The 23410-nt window shown below is 40.4% G+C and overlaps 1 protein-coding gene across 8 annotated transcripts; it reads left to right on the top strand.

Moving 5' to 3' along the window:
* The first annotated feature begins 5763 nt into the window (after positions 1-5763).
* Positions 5764-10351, top strand: LOC110694489 (nucleotide-sugar uncharacterized transporter 3-like). 8 transcript variants are annotated; one of them, XM_021871667.1, is made up of 8 exons: positions 5765-8029; positions 8316-8446; positions 8547-8591; positions 8719-8816; positions 8920-9027; positions 9126-9182; positions 9270-9354; positions 10096-10351. In XM_021871667.1, exons 1-7 carry the CDS (start codon positions 7857-7859, stop codon positions 9342-9344), a joined length of 687 nt encoding a protein of 228 aa, XP_021727359.1. In that variant the 5' UTR covers positions 5765-7856; the 3' UTR covers positions 9345-9354; positions 10096-10351. The 8 variants fall into 8 exon arrangements, with proteins under 8 accessions (XP_021727363.1, XP_021727359.1, XP_021727357.1 ...); XM_021871665.1 differs by having other exon boundaries at positions 5765-7460; positions 7637-8029; positions 9270-10351; XM_021871666.1 differs by having other exon boundaries at positions 5765-6436; positions 6647-8029; positions 9270-10351.
* Positions 10352-23410: the final 13059 nt, after the last annotated feature.

The raw sequence follows: 23410 nt of genomic DNA on the forward strand, positions 1-23410 counted from the left end.
AAGTTTAACCTTTAAAGTAACTTTAATCAAACAGAGGTTTGGAATGCTATAAAGATTAATCTATATATGGTGAAATAAAGACACTTCACATGTTCACGTAAAGACTTGAAGATGCAAATTCAATTTAGGAGAGTTGAAGATCAAGGAATGATTTTCTACTACATATGAGAAGACACCTAATGATACTAAATATATAGTAGCACTAGATGATATCAAGTTATGTACTCATCAGGGGGAGAAAATACACGCTGCACTCTTTTTCCCTTAACCATGGTTTTGCCCAACATTGGGTTTTCCAGGAAGGATTTTAATGAGGCAACATCCCGAGGGTATTACGAAGATTGTTTTACTTTTTTTTTTTTTCCTTCATTAGGTTTTTATCCCACAGGGTTTTTCCTAACAAGGTTTTAATGAGGCACAATTTTCGATAAAGTGTTATGAAATATTTGTGGATGCCCATTATATTCCTGTACTTACTGGAATATTCTAGGTTTTGGGTTTAGTGTTCTTTAAAAGAACCCTACCTATTGTATATGGATACACACATACACACACACACACACACATATACATACATATATCTTGTTTTAGAGTATTAAGGGGCTGCCCCTCTTTTTACTGATTTCAAAAGATTGATAACCTTGCTAACATGACAAAACAAACAGTAAAGAATTTTTTTTCCAAAGAAATGAGTAGATAAACATATGACAAAAGATGCAATTGCTCTCCATTAATTAAAAGATAAAGTCAGGTCGACAATTATACAAGTTAACGGAAAGGTTATCTCCATGTTCATACAATTGGAAAGGACGATTGATCTTTAATACATGCTAAGAAACTAAACTATCGCTTGGCTACTAAGCCCGGTGTAAATAAAGGAAGTTAAGAAGAAATCTTAAAAAAATAAAATGCTTGTTGTTGATTGATTTAATTTGCTGATGCCTTCCTTTTGTTTCTTTACTTCTATTTATAGGCAATCTTAGAGCGGTTTTCTGCTAACTCCCATAACTGTTGTGCGATTATCCTTATTGGCGCCAATTCTCCTTTTCAAATTAAAACTCCTGGTTTGCCTTATAGCTGGTGTACTCCACTTCCTGGGCCTTTGATTGGGTTCAACCTAGGCTAATCCACTTTACTTCCATCGTTTGACCAAAAGCCTTTAGTGTTTCGGGGTTTTTTGGAATCCCTCGGGATACAGGTCTTGAATATAGCCAGATAGCCGCATACACCTGCAAAATAATGAATATTCCGTTTGACGGATTATTCGCCTCCGATGATCAAGTTAGTGATCGGAAAACGAAAGTATTTTAGAGAGAGAAAGTAGAGAGAAGTTAGAGTAATTTAATATGCCTTCAACGATACGTCTCAATCCACCCTCCCATCATAAATGATTTGAGTATTTATAGGGGTTAGAATGTGTGCACTTTAGGGTTGGTGCCCTAAAAAGGAGTGATCTGATTGGCGGCGCAATCAGAGTAGGACATGTGTCCTTTAAGGGCATCGTTATGACGCTTTTCTTGGGATTTGGGCCTCCTGATGTAAGGAGGCCTTCTCTCTTTCACATGCTCCTTTGTTCTACCACGTGTCTGATAAGTGGTTTATTTGACCATGTATTGTGGTGATTTTAACCCAATTTTGTAATCTTATCCCCTCTTTCTAACCCCTTTTTGTTTATAAATGTTGTATCTTGGCTTTGACACCTCTTTGTATGTTTGTCCATGATTGTAGGTATAAGACTTACTTTGACAAGCAAACAAAGCTCGTAAAAGAACGCTAGAGGAGACAAACAATGAAGGGAGAGCCTGATCCTGGTGGAGCGGGCATGCAGCTCCATAGGAGCGGGCGCTCCTTCATCTTTCCAACAATCTGCCCAAATCTGAGAAGAGCAGGAGCGAGCGTGCACTCACAATGGAGCGGGCGCTCTTAACTGCTCTGCTACAATCTACCTTCAGTCTGAAACAGGAGGAGCGGGCATGCACCCCCTTTGGAGCGGGCGCTCCTCCTTGTTCTTTTGAATATGCCTTCATCTGAAGACATTAGGAGCGGGCGCGCATATCTTACGGAGCGAGCGCTCCTATTTTCAGAGCAAGCGCTCCTAACTGGGTACCCGACTTTTTTTTGATGGAGTGACCTATGTAATTCGGGGAGTATAAAATAGTTTTATAATAGTTTTCAGCAACTTTCCTTTTAGTTAGAAACTTAGTTCTTTAATTTAGTTGATGATTTAGTGTAGAAATTCTCAAATCTAATCATTGTGGAAGCGAATTCAAGGATTGTTCTCTAATTTTCAGCAATTGTACTCAACCTTGAAGCTTCAATCTAGTAACTTCTTTCAGCTTTCTCTATCTATTTTCTGATTTTATCTTGATATTGCAAGACTCTTTAAATCTCTCTTGAACTTGTTAATTTGTTGTTTCATGTTAGTTTTATCTTTGATAAATCACTTTTCCCTAATTTTAGAATTACTTAGAACCCTAACTTGGAACTTTGCATGTTACTCACAATGAGTTGTGAGTAGTCCTATTGCTAGGGGTTGGGTGAAACTCAACCTAATGGTTAATTAAGTGAGTTTGGGAGACATATTGATGATCGATTTGTGATTAAATTGATTATATGGAATTTCTTGTTAGTTCACTTTGATAGGAGTAGCTACCCTTTATTTTGGACTTGATGACATGATATGGGAATGTGAATTAAGTTTATCATTACTTATTTCAATTTGATTATTATCTCATTTTGCTAAACTAGTGAGGGATCTAAGTTTAGGAGTGTGAGTTATATTCTTAATTGCATGAGGTTTGTTTTACATGTAGTCTTTGCTATCTATTGTCTCTATTTGCTCCTAATATGCTTGGTTACCATGGTTGAGTGGATCCCATTCCCTAGTGTTTTTAATTACTTGATTTAGAAACAATAGCTTGTTTGTCTAATTGACAAACCCCCAAATCAACCAAAGTCTTCAAACTAGCTTAGGTTTTAAGATATTTAGCGATTATATCCCGTTCCTTGTGGATCGAACTCTTACTTATGATTATGCTTGGTTTGGGAGATGTTTGCTTATAAATGTGTTTGAGTGAGTGTGGAATGTGCGACCTTTCTAACGCCCATCAAAATGGTGCCCTTACCGGGGAACGGTGTTGTTAATTGCTAATTGATTGCTTGAGTCTAGTTCACCATTACAAGAAAAATACAAAAACAGTTTGTTTCTTTTTGGCTACACTTGAAGCCTTGTGTTGCTAATTTCAATTGTTTAGTGTGTATGCGCAGAAACCATAACCGAATTTTGGTACCTTACGATCCAGAGATTGAACGAACTTATAAAAGAAGAAGGAGAGCCGGTTTTAGGCCCTTGACTACTTCCCCAACTAGGGAGTTCAATTTCAAGGAACAACAAGAGAAAATGGGTGACCCACAACCACCATCGCAAAGACCTTTGAAGGAGTTGGGAACTCCGGGAGCTTATAGAGCTTCAAGTGGGATTGTTCCTCCAACAACCCCGGCCAATGATTTTAAGACTCGGCCTGCGATGATAAATTTGATTGAAAGGAGGCAATTTAGTGGAGCAAAGCACGAGTGCCCCCTTGCAAACTTGAACGATTTTGAGAAATATTGTACCACGATCAAGGTGAACGGAGTCACTCAAGAGTTTGTGAGACTAAAGTTTTTTCCTTTATCCCTAATAGGAAGAGCTCTTGAATGGCTTGAGAAGGAGGTAAGACCCAATTCTTTAAGAACATGGGATGAAGTCACCACGACTTTCCTAGGGAGATTCTACCCTCAAAAGAAGATGGCCGAAGCAAGGGCATTGATCCAAGGCTTCCGACAAAGAGCTAGTGAAACCATATATGAGGCATGGGAAATGTATAAGGAATATCAAAGGGAGTGTCCTCATCATGGTGTTCCCACATACCAAGTGATTCCAATTTTCTATGGAGGCTTGAGCCCCCAAGGGAAGACTAGTTTTGATGCGAGATCCGGTGGACCGATAATGAACAAGACGGAGGACCAAGTGATAGAGATCATAGAGGATGTTGTGAGGCGCCATATGGATTGGCAAGAAAGGGAAAGGGAGTCCTCAAGCAAAGGAGGGAATGCGGTTTACTCTGTCGATCACCTCAATGCTATCAACAATTTGACATCTCAAATCGCCAACCACGGCAAGGAGATGACATCAATCAAAGCCAAGCTTGATTCTCCCTCTTCACACCAAGAACATCCCTCCCAATCTAAGGGGAGAGGTATGAATTCTAATCCTTCTACTTCTTCCTCATCACATGCCTAGTAGGTGTCTCTTTTGTAAAAATTGTGGCTCTTATGATCATGATACTTCTTCTTGCACTTATGATTCCCAACCCCGACCCCAATATGAGGATGGTAATGAACTTGAAAATGAACATGTTAATGCTTTGTCTTATGATAATAGACCTAGATATGACAATCAAAGGTATATACCACCTAATCAAAGAGGGCAAGGGGGAAATTCCTATAATCAAAGAAATAATTATTATGATTACCATAACCAAAACCAAGGGGGTAATAGGAACCAAAGGGACCAAAATTTCCAAGGTAACTATAACCAACAAGGTGGTTATGGTAACCATAACCATTATAATTAAGGGAACTATGGGAATCAAAATCAATATCACCAAGGAGGAAACACCAATGCTAGGAACAATTGGAATAATAACAACAATAGAGGGTTTTCTAATCAAAATGCTTCTAATTCCAATGTGAGAGGTACTAGAGCTTTCCAAGATAATTAAAAAGAAGCTTCATGTCATCTATTACATGTCTAAGACCTTGAATGAAGCTTAACGAAACTACACAACAACGAAGAAAGAATTTCTTACCGTGGTACATGCTTTTGAGAAGTTTTAGAACTACCTCATTGGTTCCAAAACTATTGTTTACACTGATCATGCGGCTATCAAGTACCTAGTAGCAAAGAAAGAGTCTAAGCCCTGTCTTGTTCATTGGGTCCTTTCACTTCAACAATTTGTGTTAAAATCCGTGATAAGAAAGGGGCCGAGAATGTAGTGACGGACCATCTCTCCTGTTTGGAGAATGTGCAAGTAAGTGATGATAAGTACCCATTTTTGATGAATTAAAAGATGATGTACTTTATTTCTTAAATGAGAAAGAGCTTCCTTGGATCGCCGACTTGGTGAACTACTTGGCATGTGGGGAGTTTCCTCCCGATTTCTCTAAGAATCAAAGGAAGAAACTTAAAAGAGAGGCAAAACACTATTTGTGTGATGACCCCATTCTTTACAAGAGAGGAGTAGATGGTTTGCTCCAAAAGTGTGTCCCAGATGAAGAGGTGCAAAATGTGTTGAAAATGTGTTATTCTGACCCTTGTGAAGGCCACATGGGAACCAACAAAACAGCTTTGAAAATCTTGCAAAGTGGTTTGTGATGACCTCACATCTTTAAGGATGCATGGGGGTTTGTGAAGACTTGTGACCGTTGTCAATGAACCGGCAACATATTCAAGCGTAACGACACTACTACATTTTTTACCAAATGCAACGACCTAATAAAGGCTAATACAACGGTATTTTAATTGCCGTTGCAATAGAGTAGGCTATTGCCACGGATTTAACACTAATGTTCTTAGAGGTAGAGCTATTGCCATGGCTCTAAAGAACCGTTGCAATAGCCTAGCTATTTTAACAAAAATAAGAGCTATTGCAACGATATGTGTTGTATCATGAAAAATTTAGAAGCGCGCATTTCTTCCCTCTATTTTTTTCACCAAATATTTTGAACAACAGGTGTCTTTAATTTGCTTCCCTCTATTCACAATTCTCACGTACAGTACCATTTTCCCCTTTTTCTCCATTTTCCCCATTCTCACCTTAATTGATTATAGAGTACCATTTTCCCCATTTACTCCATTTTCTCCATTTTCCCCATCTTCTCAGATTCACATATTTTCACAGTAGATGAGAAGGAGTACGTTTTTGTCGTAGTTGTTGCATCCGCTTTAAAACCCAGACCTCAAAACCACCAACAATGGCGTCAGCTAATCTAGCAATGGTGCAATCACCGCCTGCACCACCACCGCGCTCAAACACCGACCTCTTCGGCGACCCAATCTACGATTTAACCCTTTATGGTTCAAGAACGACCTCTTTCTCCCTCCTTTCGACTCCGAACCCTACATCTCTAACCTCCAAACCCAGTCCTCTCTCGCTGCACTCAATTAATCTCAAGTTACTGGTATGCATTTTGAAATAATTAAATTTATTCTAGTATAATTCGTTGAAAATGGCTCAATTTAATTGTTAAATGCTATAATTTCTCAAAAATTGTGCTAGTATTTGTTTAATTAGGGTTTTCGTATGTAATTGCTTCCATAATTCTGATGTCATCAATTTTGTTAAATTAATTTTTCATTTTTGCTGGTTTGATTGAGAGAAAGAGAACGATTAAGGTGAGCAATCTTCTTGATACTCTTCCTGATCTACAGTCTTACCGTAGTACTACATTTTTTTTATCTTATTTATGGTTTCCTTGCGTTTTTGTTTAAATTTTTGTGTTTTCATTTTTCCTGATTCTGCTCAAATTTTTTATTCTTTACTATTTAGTTGATCTAAATGTATTGGCTGGCGAGATCATTGAATTGTTTGTGAGCTAATTGCAGCCCACCATCCCATTATTGAGTCTTTGGAAGTAGGTGCATGAGCAGTTGGTATGCTGGAACCTACAGGTTCTGCTTTTTGGCTAATACCTTGTAGTTTTCTTCGTAGTATCCTTTTTAACTTTTGTTGTTTAGTGTATGTTTGGCTTTAGGCTGTACTAGTTATGTGGCTTTCTTTTTGGTGAATGTTTTATTTCACAGCATGCATATTATCTTATGATTACCGATCTTCCACTGCTCTCCTTCTTAACACTCCCCTTTTTCAAAAAAAAAATTGAAATAGAGGGTCGTAATTGCTTGAAAACCAAACCCGATTTCCTCAGCTTTCTGTAATTCCTCTTTTTTTCACCCTTTGATTTGGATAATGAAGAGCCAATGATAGATTGATAGTAGTCTTAGTAGATTCTTAATTTTTCTCTTCAATGTGAATTAAGGCAATGACACTTGGGCGCTATCAATGTCTCATGCTTTGGTGTGACCGGATTTATGGAAGTTGTTCACTAGGAAAGTGATGTATCATACTATAGAATTTCTGCTTAACTTACTTTGCCTATTGAAAATGTAGAATAACATGCTCAGAAATACAGCAAGGTTCAGTAGCTAGATTTGATCAGTTTAACAAACTTAAACCTTTGTCTTTAACCTTTTATTTACTCTAGACTCTATAAGCTCTAAGTTTTTCAATGTCAACAGCCAAGAAACCTGGTGAAGTAGTACAGAACATAGCCAGCCAACTTGATCCCGGTATTCTTAGAATTTTTTTTTTCAATCAAACAGGTGTAAAGTTAGACAAGCCAGCTGAGGGAACCATGCCAGAGTATGAACCATAACTTTTATTTATGTTAGCTTTTATATGTGGCATTATTCTTTCTATTAGTTTGGCCTTTATCCTTATGCATGGTTTGGCTGTCTACTAGCTAAATGATGTTAATCTTCTAAGCTACTTGCTTAATTGTTCAGTAACTAATTCGTTCTCTGAACCTTGGTTTACAGTTGATATGCTCGTGCTTTTTTCTCTACGTAATGAGACATTGGAAGATCAATGCATTCACAAATGATAAATAGCTTAAAACTTTTGACAATCCAATCATTATTGTACCTTTCAAGACACTAGTTCAGACCCTGCCTCTCGCGTTCTCATACTTGCTATTCATGGTATATCTTCTATCTAATATAGTCACTATGTATGTAATTAAGATTCTAGAAGCAATTAATGTTGTCGAATTCTGTTGGCATACTCCATGAAATAAAGCTAGTTTTGATGGAATCTGTTCGTGGTGTAAATGTTCCTATGTACACAACTCTGAGGCGTACAATTGTGGCTTTTACTATGGTGGTCGAGTATTTAGTGGCATGTCAAAAGTATTCTCTTCGTGTTCTTGGCAGGTAAATAAATCGGTTTCTTGCAGCTTTGTACTCATTCTTATATTATCACATGAAAAGTCCTTATTTGAACTAATCTGACTCTCTTTAGCGCTTTTCAGACTTATTTTTTCATCATCATTATGTATTTAGAATCAAAGCTTTGTACTAATAGCGTATTTTCTTGCCCGTAATTTATGTATGAGGTTTGAAAACCAGACTTGTTATTGATATTAGATCAAGCTGAGAAAATGAGATGTTTATTGTTGCTAATATCATCTTTCGTAAAAATTTCCAAGGGATTTATCAGTGTGGCTATCATCATACTTGGTGCATTTGTAGCTGGAGCACGAGACCTCTCATTCGACTTCTATAACTATGATGTTGTGCTCTTATCAAATCTTTGTACCGCAGTCTATCTGACCTCAATAGCTCGTCTTGGTAGCATACATTTTGCTTTTTCATACCACAATCTTCTTTGTTTCTCGGTTCCTTCATATTATATTTCTTCACATTTAATTCAATCTAATCGTTTTCTCAGGAAAATCTAGTGGCCTAAATACATTTGGCCTCATGTGGTGCAACGGTACGTATTAGGACAAATGATTTTATGTGCTCCTAACATAGCATCTTGTATTCATTAGACTGAGTTGATATCCCTAGTTAGTTTAAGAGAACGCGTAATTTCAAGAGTTTTAGAAAACATCTTGTAGGAATCATATGTGGACCGATTTTGTTGCTGTCAACATTCTTCCAAGGTGATCTTCAGAAGTTGATTAGCTTTCTTCACTTATCATCCCCCGGCTTTCAGGTGCTTATTCTTATATAACTCCGAAAAAAATGATTGTACAACGTTTCACCTATGTCTTTAATCTGGCAGAATGAATACAGATTAATGGTAATTTTTTTTCCAGGCTGTCATGTTTCTTTCCTGTATCTTGGCATTCTTCTTGAATTACACTGTGTTCTGGAATACAGCCCTGAATTCAGCACTCACACAGACTATATGTGGCAACTTGAAGGTAAGTCATTACAATGCAAACATCAATGCATTATTACTTGTTGCTATGAAATAAAATGGCTCTTGTTTCTGACTGCAATGATATAACTGATGTTATAGGATGTTTTTACAATTGGACTTGGCTGGCTTTTATTTTGCGGCCTTCCATTTGACTTGGTAAGTTTATTGTTTTTGTCCTCTTCGCGTAATAATAGTTGATTTTGGCTCCCTGATTCAATTCTTTTGCTCTTGTTTTGGTCTTAGTTCAACATTCTCGGTCAAGGCACCGGCTTCCTCGGTTCTTGTTTCTATGCCTATTGCAAACTCAAAGGAAAGTAAGGGTTCTAAGGTATAGGTACCAGCACTCCAGCAGTAGTTCTAAGAAGTCACCTATGTTACCCAGATTTTGTTTAATTTGTGTCCAAAGGTCATAATTAATGAAAATTTCAACTATTTTGGAGTAAATTGTTGCGATACTTGCGCAGCAGCTCTCCTTATTTACATACCCATGTTAAAATGTTAATGTTTATTATGGATACTTAACGTTGAATGAAAAGTTTGAGTAAAATTTCTTTGTTACAGTTCATGTTCTAGTTTAAAAGATGTTTAGCAAACTTTTATGATGAGATTGAGTTACAGTTTTGTAGTGGTTAATTTGGTCATCTTCTTTTTATTAAAAAGAGTTGTAATTGGCTTCTGTTGTTTTGTGTTGCTATTTGTGAGCTGTTGGCTGCTGTTTATGTTATTGGCAGTCCTGCTAGCTGCTTGCTAGTTTCTGTTTGGCTGCATGTGGGGCTGCTGGGTGCAGGTTGCTGTCGTTGTGTAGGTTCTCTGCTAGTTCAGGTTCAGGCTGTTGGGTTGCCTGGTTGTTGTTTTTTTTGCCTGCCTCTGCTGTTCTAAGCTGTTGTAGGGTTGAAGAAGGCATCCTGGTTTAGACTTGCTTTTCCCTGTTTGCTTCTGGTTTGTTGCCTAGTTTCTGTTGCTGTCTTGCTCTAGTTTTGGCTGGTTACTGCTATTGTTGTTCCTTTTACTGCTGTTGTTCTATTTCTGCTGTTCTACACTGTCAGCTGTTGCTGTTTTGTTCTATCAGCTGTTGTGCTGCTTTCTGCCTGGTTCTGGCTGTTGCTGCTGTTCTACTGAGCTTGTTGCTGTTGGGACAACTTGTTGTGTTGCTGGTCTCTACTGCTGCTGTTGATGTTGGTCGCTTGCCTCTCAAAGATTGTAGTTGTTGTAGTTTTCTCAATTAATTTAATTAGTGAAATTTGATTTTGTAACTTTTCCCTTTAAGGGCAATAATGTACAAACCTTCAATTTATATTAATGAAATTCCAATTTAATCGTCTTAATTGTTGTTGTTGTTATTGTTGTTGTTGTTATTATTATTATTATTATTATTATTATTATTATTATTATTATTATTATTATTATTGGCATTAGGGTATAGGGAACCGTGGCATTAGAGTATAGGGAATCGTGACATTAGGTATAGGAAACCGTGGCATTAGATATTATAGCTAATGCCACGACAATAATGTTGTATAGCTAATGCCACGACAATAATGTTGTCGTTGCATCAGGTGTTGATCTAATGCAACGGATCATTGATGCCGTGGCATTAGGTGTCATATGTCGTTGCATTAGACCTACTGCAACGCCATCAGATGCCACGGTACATGGCCGTTGCATTAGGCCTAATGCCACGGATTTTGACGCCTAATGCAACGGAAATGAGGGTTGCAATAGGTCAAAAATGTAGTAGTGCGAGATGCCTCAACAACCAATCCTTGAGCTAGAGGTATTTGATGTATGGGGTATAGACTTCATGGGACCATTCCCTTCTTCTCATGGGAATAAATACATTCTTGTTGCGGCTGATTATGTCTCGAAATGGGTTGAAGTCATTGCCTCCCCAACAAATGACCACAAGGTAGTATTTAAATTATTCAAGAAAATCATATTTCCAAGGGCGGTGATAAATGATAATGGTTCACATTTCGTGCATAGAGCCTTCCAAAGGATGTTGAGGAAACATGGAGTTCATCAAATGTTTGGTCTAACCTACCATCCACAAATTAGTGGACAAATAGAAGTGTCCAATGGTCAAATCAAGTTGATCCTTGAGAAGACGGTTGCTAGAAGTAGGAAAGATTGGTCGGAAAAACTTGATGATGCTCTTTGGGCATATAGAAGGGCATTTAAGACCCCAATAGGCACAACTCCATATCGACTTGTTTATGGAAAATCTTGTCATCTTCCGGTGGAGCTTGAACATCGAACTCAATGGGCCATTAAGAAGATTAATTTTGATTTGGCTAGTGCGGGTGAACAAAGATGGCTTGATCTTCATGAGCTCGAAGAGCTTCGATTGGAAGCTGATGAGTGTTCTAATATCTATAAGGCTCGATCAAAGGAATTGCATGATTGAAAGATTGAAAAGAAAACATTTCTTGTAGGCGAAAAGGTACTTCTCTACAACTTACGAATGAAATTATTTCCCGGGAAACTCTAATCAAGGTGGAGTGGTCCTTTTATTGTCAAAGAAGTGTTCCCTCATGGAGCCGTTAAAATTTTAGATTTACGTGGACTGAGATCGTTTAAGGTCAATAGGCACCGCCTCAAGCTTACTATGGGGGTGCTCATGTTGAGTTGATTGAGTTGTTACAATGTATTCTTACCTCCTAAGTGTGGGGGTCATCAAGCTATTGACGTTAAAGAAGCGCTTTAGGGAGGCAACCCGAGTATAAAAAGAAAAAGAAAAAAAAAGAGAGAGAGAGAATAAATAAAATGAGAAAGTGGAAAAATAGAGAAGAAAGCGTGCTTGAACTGATTTTGCTAACATATTGGTTGAAAATGTGTTTATGAGATTTTTAATGTAGGATTTTGGAGCAAAAAGAAGCAAAGAAAAAAAAAACAGAAAAGCTGTCAACAGCTAGGAGCGGGCGCTCCTACCTCATTGCACGCCCGCTCCTAGCTCAAGCCCAGAATTAGAAAGCTTCAAAAGAAGCAGGAGCGGGCGCTCCTCAACTCATGCACACCCGCTCCAATATGCTCCAAGGGAATCAATAGCTACAGGTCTCAGAAGGAGCGGGCGTTCTTCATTGCATGCACGCCCGCTCCAAACTGTTTAAGCTAAAACAATACTATCAGATCTCATAAGGAGCGCGCGCTCCATAACAACTACACGCCCGCTCCGTTTCTGATAGGTAAATCAGAAGCTACATCTCAATTTAGGAGTGGGCGCTCCTCAGCAACAACACGCCTGCTTCGGGGTTTTGAAGGAAAAGTCAGGAACTCCACCAAGTGTTGGAGCGAGCGCTCCAAGAGTGCTGCATGCCCGCTCCTGTTTTGAAGGAGGAAACAGTTTGTCTCTGAAGTTATAGAGCGGGCGCTCCAGCAGTTCCGCATGCCCGCTCCAACATAATGTTGTAGCTAAATTAAAATTTGGAGCTGGCGCTCCTTGGATGCTCCACGCCCGCTCCATTCTGGGTTTGAAAATCAGTAGAAAATGCAACAAAAGGAGCGGGCGCTCCACACCACCAGCACGCCCGCTCTTGAAGGTTGTCGTAGCTAAATTAAAATTTGGAGCGGGCACGCCTTTAATGCTACACGCCCGCTCCATTCTTGGCTGCAAAATCATAATTGTTTTCTAAAGTAGGAGCGGGCGCTCCTGCCAAATGTCGTGGCTAACTTTAATTTTGGAGCGGGCGCTCCTAACTAACTACACGTCCGCTCCTTTCTGGGTCTCAATAAATAAAGAATTTTCTAAGGTAGGAGCGGGCGCTCCTATTGACCTGCACGCCCGCTCCTATTCTGGAAAAGGAAAAAGAATTGGTTTTGAAATGCAAGAGCGGGCGCTCCTTCCGATCCTCACTACACGCCTGCTCCATGTAGACCTGGTAAAAAAAAGAAAGATTTTCTTATCTCTTTTTTACCCACTTTCCCCATTCCCTCACCATTCATCACCATTTCATACTCTCTCTCCTCTTCCCATCTACTTTATCTCCCATTTCTCTCCAACTTCTCTCTTCATAATCCCCATTTTCTCATCAAATTCATCACTAAAAATTCACAAATTCTTGTTCTTCATTCTATTCTCTTTCTAGCAACACCAATTTCATCCAAATTCGAGCACAAAATTTCCAAACCCTAAAAGACCTCTATAGTTGAAGCAAGGAAAGCTTGGATTCTTGAAGGATTTGGAGCAAAGAAAGCTAGATTTGAGCAAAACTTAGGTGATTAAGAGTATTTTCATACTCTTTGGGTATAATATTCTTTACTTACTTCAATTTCCCTCTTAAACCCTAGTGGTTTTTCTTCCAACTTCTTTATTCTTGTTTATTTTTAATGAATTGTGTAGTTTACTTCATAATTTGTTGAAAATTTGAGAATTATTATGCTTCATGTGCTTAAGTGAAATCTTTAGTTAAGCTTGTTGTAAATAATATTTGGATTGCTAAGTTAAGTGATTGAAAGTTGTGATTTTTTATTTATTTTTTGGTGAATTTGAAATTGTTGTGTGTTGATTGGAAAATTTTGTTGGTTGTGAAATTTGTGTTGGAATATACTTGATTGATTGAAACGGGTACTTGGATTATTTTGGGGGTTTGAAGTTTAGGTGGTTGTGTTGTGATTTTGGTGATTGTGGTGTAGTGTGATTGAGTGAACCTCTTTACCCTTTTCCCTTATTTAGTCAAAATGATGTTGAGATTATTTGGAGGAGGAGGAAAGAAAAGAAAAACTCAAGATACCGCAATTCGAATTAATGAAAACCAATCTAATGAGAACCAAACCCAAAACCAAAACCAAAACACCGCTCCTCCCTCTATTAGAATCCCTAATAAGCATAAGAAAGTACATTATGAGATTTCAAAAAGAAAAATTCTTCCAACTAGATTCTATGACCAAGCATACCGTAAATTAGGGGTCGATGAAGAGGTTCGACTTGTGGCAGACAATTTCGGATGGTTAGAATTCCTTACAAAAAAGGGAACTAACCTACGAGTCGATCACACTAGAATTCCTTTCATCTATTTCTATGCGCCGAATTAACGGTGAAGGGGAGCCACTAGAGTGCGAAATTAAATTTTGGCTTTTAACTTCGAAAAGACCCTAACTTTGACACACCTCAACGAAATCTTTACTTGGCCTACCCTCAATCAAATATATGACCCCGATAGTATCTACCTCTCAAGTTATGAAGAAAAACCCGGTCTAGCCATGATAGCCACATCATCCACCCCGTACTCCGTATATTCATGAGCATTATGGGGTAAGCTTGCTTTTCGAAGAAGGACCTTGGGAAGCTCACTAAAGAGGAGATTAAATGCCTCTTTATAGCTTCCCGATTTGAGGGGGATCTTGAGGGTAATGTAAATATGGGATACTTGTTTATAAAAAGGTGTATAAAAATAAGGAAGAGTACGGAGTTAAGAGGAGAGATAAAATGCGGGAGTACGATCATGATTATCACAAAGGCATTGGGGTATACCAACTACCTTGACCAATTGGTCCCGGTAAATGGTTCTAATGTCCTTGACATTGGTGGACTTTCATCAATACATATGCTTGTTGAAATCCATGGTCGTGTGACCTGATACTCTTGGTTGGTCAAGAGTAAGCACTGTTGCATGCTTCCAAATGCGGCGGTAATGAACATCGTAGGGAACACTTGGCAAGTGCCAATTGAACCACTCCCCGCGGGAGTTCCTGACCCTTACCAACCATCCCAATTGCGTCGCCACAGTATTTCCACCATTCCTTGATTCATGGGCGGTTCCTCCTCTTCTTCTTCTTCCTTTGACCTAGAATCTGCTTTCAACCAACTCAATTTAACCAACCAAAGAATTTTGCAAGAGAACTAATACCAAAGCTACGTTTCTGAGATGACATATCAAAATCAAGTTGAAAGGGGATACTTTCCTCCCTATGTCAACTACCCTTACTGCCCCGTTCAAGAAGGGTCGGTTCCGAGTTGGAATAACAACCAACCCACCTAAACCTACTGGCAAGGACCTCGTAGCTCCATTTCGGAGTTACGATTCTATCCTCCCTTCAATTATACACAACCCGGGGGTTGTCACTTTAGGGGGGACCCTTCTTATTACCACGTTTGTGACACTTGTGGTAATATGACCCTCGAGGACATTGATAACCAACCCTTAAGGGGATACTTTGGGTTTCCACCCAAGTATGATGGTGTTTGGGGCGAGAGTAGTGCGCCGGATTTCTGCCACTACCGAAATCGTCCCAACTATGATCTTCCTTCTTATGTTGATCATGCCTCTTATTCAGGCGATGTAGACCCAAGTTACAACTACATGCCATTGCCACCAAGAGAGGATGATAGGGGTGATATGTAGACATTTGTATTTACCGTTCCCTTTTCTCCCTTCCCATCATTTGTTACACCGAGGCCGGTGTCGATTTCTAGCTTGGGGGGATGATGTTTCTCACGGTATACAATTTAGTTTGGGAATGGTAAGCAAATGTCTAGCTTTGGGGGGGGGGGGTCTTGTGGTTCTTGCGTATAGGGGTGGTTTTCGGTTTTGATAGTGTATGTGCTTATTTGTGATGCTACTTTTGTTCATGTATTGAGATGTTTGAGCCTATATGTGGAGTGTTTGGCATGTGAGGCTTAGTTTAGCCTTTGGGAATTGTGGTTGGTTTTATGTTGTAATATGTTTTAGATTGCATGCTAATTTTTGGTTGATTGTTGTTCGTCTTTTCATGATTATATGGCATGCTTAGGCTAGAACGATTGCATGTTGATGTGTTTGCCTTACTTATCTATTATATGTGTGCATTAGAGCGTCTTTCTTCTATGTTAGCTTTGGTCTATTTGAGGTTGGTTATCTTGATGGTTGAATTCATGGCATGGTTGGTTTGCTCTTGGTCTCTTATTGATGATGATGTCTGTGATGATGATTGTGATGATTGTTGAGTTGATGATTCTTTTCCCTAAAAATCCAAAACCCTAATATCCAAATCCTTCTCTATCTCCCCTTTTCTTTTCCCCAATATCCAAATCTCTTTCTTTATCCCCTCTTCTTTCCCCTTGAAAATCCAAAACCCTAATATCCAAATTCTTTAATTAATTTCTATTTCCCCTCTTCTAAAAAAAAAATTGAAAAATGAGATTTGAAAAATGAAAATATGTTTTTGGTTGGTTCACAATGATGATATTGGATTGCATGTGGTAGATACTTGCTTTCTTTTTGTAATAAAATTTCGAGCATGGTTTAGATGCCCTTGGCTGGACATAGAATTGGCTAGTTTAGGCTACTGTGAGAATAACCTTACCGAATGTACGAGACTTAGAGTCTAGGTTTGTGGTAAGATGGTGTCGCCCATCTTGAAAGAATTTGAACTAGAAAGGTATTATTTTATCCCACATTGTCCTAAAAAGTGAGGTTTTATATTTTTCAAGCCATCAACATCTTGAATGAATGGCAAGGATCCTCCTTGAATTAGTACCTAGATCGAGAACTTGAACTCCAACTCCCAAGATCGCGGCCTAAACTACTCTTATTGATTGATGAAAGTTGTTTCATAAGGTGTGTATGCATAATCGCAAGTTAAGGCATCCAATTTTAGTTTTATTAAATGTATTTTCCTTGTTTCATTGTAAATAGTAGTTGGTTTTGTATATAAAGTGTTCCTCTAAAAAAAAAAAAAGGAGAAGAAGTGATAAATAGTCATCACCCTAGGAAATAAACAAGATTGGGGTGCATTTTTGCTTAGAGTATAATCGTGGTTTGTATCTGGAGATCAAAGTTAGAGCCCTACTTAGGGTTGTTCTTAATGGATTACATCTTAGCTTGGAATGCCTTAACTTGGTGTCGAAATCCTCATATTTTTGTGTATTGTTAGTAAGAGTAGTTAAAGCCATCGTCGGTGGAGGGATTTGGTTTGCAAGCTTATGGAGAGGGTACTTTTTCATTGAGATGTCGAGTGTTTTAATACCCACTATATTTATTTTTTTTTCCGACTCCTTCGAGGAGTCATGAGACACTACCATTAGGGGGATTTGAACTTTGTGATGGTGACGCAGTAATATAAGTTGAATATGCCTAAGTTGAGTATTTCCGGGAAGGATTGCTAGGCCTCGGCTAGTTATGACTGTGGTTGATCTTAGGCATATACCTCATGCTCGAGTTTTATTGCTTAAGGATTCTTGTATCTATGCATGTGCTTTTCTTTGAGTGAACTAATCTATCGAGTTATTTTGAGCTATGTGGATTGCTTGAGGACAAGCAATTGGCTAGCTTGGGGAGATTTGATAAGTGGTCTATTTGACCACTTATTGTGGTGATTTTAACCCAATTTTGTAATCTTTTCCCCTCTTTCTAACCCCTTTTTGTATATAAATGTTGTATCTTGGCTTTGCCACCTCTTTGTATGTGTTTGTCCATGATTGCAGGTATGAGACTAGCTTTGACAAGCAAACAAATCTCGTGCAAGAACACTAGAGGAGACAAACAATGAAGGGAGAGCCCGCTCTTGGTGGAGCGAGCGCTCCTTCATCTTCCCAACAATCTGCCTAAATCTAATAGTATCAGGAGCGGGCGTGCACTCACAAAGGAGCGGGCGCTCCTAGCTGCTCTTCCACAATCTGCCTTCAATCTAAAACAGGAGGAGCGGGCGCTCCTCCCTGTTCTTTTGAATCTGCCTCCATCTGAAAACATGAGGAGCGGACGCGTATATCTTACGGAGCGGGCGCTCATATCTTTGGAGTGGGCGCTCCTATTCTTGGAGCAGGCGCTCCTAACTAGGTACCCGACTTCTTTTTGACGGAGTGACCTATGAAATTCGGGGAGTATAAATACTACCCTTTTTGTTCATTTTAAAGAACATTTTTAGAATAGTTTTCAGCAACTTTCCACTTAGGTAGCAACTTAGTTCATTAATTTAGTTGATGATTTAGTGTAGAAATTCTCATATCTAATCGTTGTGGAAGTGAATTCAAGGATTGTTCTCTAATTTTCAGTAATTATACTCAACTTTGAAGCTTCAATTTAGTAACTTCTTTCACCTTTCTATATCTATTTTCTGATTTTATTTTGATGTTGCAAGAGTCTTTAAATCTCTCCTAAACTTGTTAATTTGTTGTTGCATGTTAGTTTTGTCTTTGATAGATCACTTTTCCCCACTTTTAGAATTACTTAGAGCACTAACTTGGAACTTTGCATGTTGTTTGGGGGTATTTTATGTGTCCTGCGGGAGAGTTACAATTTCCTAGTATGCTCCTTCCTTTGTCTGTACCTGCATAAATAACGGAGACTCCGGCTGGGGGGGTGGGAGTTCCGCCTCCGAAGATTAAGTTAGAATCTTTCTGAAGAGGAAATAAGAACAATAAATGCTTCTCGATTGGAGAGCGTTTGCAATGGGTTTTGTGCTTGGTTGGTTGTTGGAATATGTTGTCGATCCCCATAAATGAGGTCTGCCCTTACTATTTATAGTAGGGGAGAGCTGTACCTCAATTAGGGTACAATGACACGTGTCGCAAAGGGATTGGGCCCTTGCTGACTATTGCAAGCTTGACACGTGGAAAGCCTCTATATGGCCACGTGTCTTAGGGGTATTTTTACCCTAAACATCTGCCCCTCACAGGTGTGACGTGGCATGTCCACGTGTCACCTCTGATAGGTTACATACGCAAGGAAGGAGACGGTTCATCTTCTTCCCTCCTTTTTTTTCAAATTTCAAGTTTTTAGGGCAGAAGGAACCGTTTCGCCTTCTGCCCCTCTCCTATAAATAGGAGGCATACCCTCTCTCCTCCACACTTTACATAATTTTCAAAAAATTCTGAGAGATAGCTCTGATACCGGCTGCGTAATTTCCTTAGTTTTCTTGCATCCGGCGTTTTTAGATCAAGCACATCTGGCTACCGGTTGAGTATTCTTTCTTCAATTTCTCTAAGGTACCGGCTGTCCCTTTCTTTTCACTTTTAAATTCTGATGTTGAGGTTTTTGACTGATTTTCCCATCCGGGTTGCATGCCGCCTGGGGGGTCTTTAACCCATATCCCAGTACTGAATTCTCTCCCTCAGCCGGCACAGCTCCGTCTGAGGGGTCTTCAACCCTAAAACATCATGCATTCAAAACACCCCCATCCGGTTTAACACCACCCCGGGGCCCTGTTCATTTGCTGTTTCTGAAAGCCGACTCAACCGGTAAGATACCAGTTGGGATACCTTTCAATCAAAAAATATATATCCGGCTTTAAAGCCGCCTAGGGGGTCTCTGACCCATTCCCAAATAGACTTCTCTATCCTTTAAATAACCAGGCATTCAAAGCACCCCCATCCGGTGAAACACCGCCTAGGGTACTTCTGAGTTTGTTTGCCAAGAAATGATTTCATAACCCCCAACCGGTTTATTACCGCTTGGGTCACCATCCTTTGCTTTTCTTCAGTTTTTTTTATTGCATCCAATGCACCCCCATCCGGTGTTTCACCGTCTGGGGCCTTCTTGAACAAGCTTCTTTGAAGGTGGTCCTACCATATCCTATACGGTATTTAACCGTCTGGGGTATCGTTGAATGACCTCAATAGTCTTTGCAGCGCCTACAGCCGATGTCTATACCGGTTGGGGTGCTCTCAACTTGATTAGTTTGTTTTTTTTTTTTTGTTTTGTTTTTTTTTTTTTTTTTTTTTACAAGTGCTTTTTCATAGCCCCCATCCGGTCTTACACCGTCTGGGGTACTTCTAAACCAATTCACTTGATACCATCTGGGGTATCATGGAGTGAACTTTACAATTTTGTTTAGCTAGTTCTTACAAATGTTTGTCATAATCCCCCATCCGGTCTTTTACTCCGCCTAGGGTTTTTGAGCAACTTGCTATATTGAATCATAACACCCCATCCGGTTTTGCACCGCATGGGGTCTTATTGAACCCACCCACTGAATACCGTCTGGGGTATCTTGGGATGAACTTCGTACATTGTTTAGTCAGCCGTCTAACTACCACAGGCGGATAATTCCGTCTGTGGTATTTTTGAATGAGTTTATGAATAACCGGCTAACTTGTGCTTTTGTCTTTTTCAGCTTTAAACACATTCGTGGAGTAGTCCGTCTGAGGTGACATCAAGCCATTTTCCATATACTAAGCTTCACATTTCAAAGGTACCGTCTGTACCCTATTCATTCTTCTCTTTTAATTTCCGGTTGTGCATAGTAGTTAGGATATGGACTCCACCAATATAAACACGGCACAACCTACGACAGTGGTCAGCCGGTCACCAGGGACGGCTGAGTCTAGGACTGGGACTGCCGTCTGGGGGTGCTTGGGACAACCTTCACCTACTTCGAATCCGACCGTTTCTGTTCATGTGCAGGACAGAATGGCCCGGACTAGATGGACGGCAGTAGATCCTGATTACAAGTCCGATGATGCAGTCGTTGATCCGGCTGACCCTTTAAATGAAGAGCAGACGGAGGAACCGTCTGATAGAGTTCCAAACAAGGATATTACGCATGACTCCCCGGGTGTACCCAGCACACTGGGTGATAGCATTTTGGGTAGCTCTAGTTTTAATGCCGAGGAATCCGGTGAGGGATCCGGTGAGGATTCGGATGATGAAGAGTCCGGATCTGATGAAGAGTCTTCTGAAAAGGCTGCCCCTATTGATGAGGAAGCCTATAAATGGCCGGCTAAGGGAGATCCAACCGATATGACTATGTCCGCCAGGGATGTGGTCACTTTAAACGCCACACTCCCTGCTTTCTTAAAGAAAAAGCCGGTTGGGGAGAAATGGGAAGTGGTTGTCCCGCCTGTAGAGGCAAGCGTCGTTTGGACCGACGACGTGGACAATGCCGACAACTACTTCGGCTGTTACGAGGCGGCATTAACAGCCGGCCTCCGGTTCCCCCTCCATCATTGTGTAAAAGCCATATTAAGGGGATATGACTTGGGTGTATGGCAATTGACCCCTAACTCATGGGTCAACATTTTGGGATATATTGCCGCCTGCGAGTTGCAGGATGTTAGGCCAAGCTGGGAAGCTTTTGCGCACATGCACTATCTCCGTAGAGCGCCGGGTGGGTGGAATGCGTGGTATACTTTAACTACGCTTCCGGAATATATAATGACTTTGGACAAGCCGTCTAAATGGAGTAACTGGAAGAGCAAGTTTTATGTCGTCTCTTCCCCATCCCCCCAACTTAACCACCGGCTGCGTAGATATAGTAAGCATCCGGCTTTGCTGGGTAGGAAATGTGCTCTCCCAAAAGTGATGGCTGAGGCTTAGGACCAGATAATGGAAAAAGGCCTCTTTCTTAAGACAACAACCCGGCTGGATGATAGGAGTGAATTTATAGTCCCCCAATTCTGGGTTCCCCATCCGGATTGGTTTAAGGATGTGTGCTTCTTGTCTCTTTATAACCTTAGCACCATGTTTACTAAGGGTAGGTTGCTGCATAACCGAATATTTACCGGATGCATATGTTTATCAGATTTTTAACCCTGTATTTTTCCTTTTTGCAGAAGTAGCTAAAGGAATGGTGCCTCCGGAGAAGACACCTGCTACATCTGCTCTTCTTCTAAGGAAGAAGAATATTGAAGAAAAGAAGGCGGCACTGGCCGCCAAGAATGCCGGGGTAGTCTGCCTTAGCCATTTTTCTTTGCATAGTTATTCTTTCTTTGCCGGATGTATTATACTTGGTAAATGATTTTTAACCGGATGTATTATACTTGACTGCTTTCAGGCTAGGAGCCAAGTCATTCCTCGCTCTTTAGCGAGCATGCACAAAAGACCGGCTGGAAACATACCTCAGCCGGCTTCTAAGGCACCAAAGGTGGCTGCCCCGGCTGATTCTGGTTCGAAGAAAACGCCTGAGAAGGACAGGCCTACTACAGCAGGGAAGAGCCTGCAATCCATTCCCCACTTTGAAATGGTGGTGGAAGAAATAAGGTCGACTGTTCGTACCCAGACGGGTACGGACTCAAATGCGGCTGGGGGGCTTTGACCCCACAGTCCGAAAAAGGTAAAACCTCTGCCTTCAATCCCCCCTGGCCGCTTGGGAATATGAGAGTCAAAACCCAAGCAAGCCAATCCGGGGATTCTTCTGGATGTCGCCTGAGTATAAGCGGAGCGTATTCCCAGCATCTTACAGATGATTCTATGATTGCAGATATTTCCTCTAGCCATCCAAATTATCAACAATATGCTAAGAGGATGGTCCGGGCTCTTACCCGGTCTGAAAAAGAGGTTGTGCCGGCTGTGCACACGGTCAATCTTGACCGAATCACTTCTCTCCTTGCCAAGGTATTTAAACCGGATGACCTATGCTTGAGCAATGATCTTTATTTACCGGATGCAAATGTTTTGTCTTGATTTTTCTAACACTCTTCCCGGTTGATATCACAGGTGATGCTTAGAGTGGATGGGCTTAATGTCCCCTTGCGTAAAAAGAAGGAGGAGGTAAGAGACGCTCAGAAACGCGCATCTGAGCTGATTGATGTCTGCCAATTCAATGCTCTTTCATTTGACTTGAAAACTAAACAAAAGGCTTTGGAACAGGAGGAAGCGCTGAGGCAAGCAGTTACGGCTTGGGAGGCGGCATTGAAGAGAGTTGATGAGCTTGAGTTGAAGGTCAAATACCTTCAAACTGATCTTAAAGCTCTGGAAAATGTTGATCTTCACAAGGACGTCAGCCGGCTGAAGAATGAGCTTGCTCTCAATCAGGCGGCTCATAAGGAGGCGCTGGAGAAGGAACAAGCCCGCCTGATTGAAGAGAACAAGGCTGACTACGAGGAACGTATGAAGCTGACCTGGAACCTCATCCATCCGGATTTTGAGTATGAATACTTCAACCTTCGATACCTTTATGCCTCTGACGTTTATGAGGCTAAGGTACTCGGCGCTGACCCTCCTCCCCCTTTCGATGAGTGGGTCGAGCGAGGCGCGGAGATTCAGCCGGATGAGGCTGATCAAGGGGCGCCGGTTGGAGTCCAGCCGGAGGTCATGGTGGAGCAGTTGGCTGAAATTCCAGTTGAGCCAACCCAACAGCCTGAGCATCAGCAATCTCAACAGCAGCAACCGCAACAGCAGCAACTTCCTCAACAACAGCAACAACCATAAACAATTTTTTTTAACCGGCCTGCGAGCCGTGTGGGTATCTGTACTTTTCCCGGACATGGGTCCGGTTAACTTTTATTAATTCTAATCTATTAACCGACTCAGTCGGTTTTGCTTTTTACATATACTTGCACCATTTAAGTTTTTTGCAATTTTTACAAGTATCCTCTACTCATACTGGCTGATACGATAAGATGCCTCTGAAACGGATGACTGTTTATTCCAACGGTAAACAGGCAAACGTTTCAAAGACAGCCGGTTGGGTAACGATCTTTGACCTTCAATCATATCGGCTGATACAATAAGATGCCCCTGAAGTGGATGACT

Source organism: Chenopodium quinoa, unplaced genomic scaffold (genome assembly GCF_001683475.1).
Source record: "Chenopodium quinoa cultivar QQ74 unplaced genomic scaffold, ASM168347v1, whole genome shotgun sequence".
In the NCBI taxonomy this organism is placed as follows: domain Eukaryota; kingdom Viridiplantae; phylum Streptophyta; class Magnoliopsida; order Caryophyllales; family Amaranthaceae; genus Chenopodium; species Chenopodium quinoa.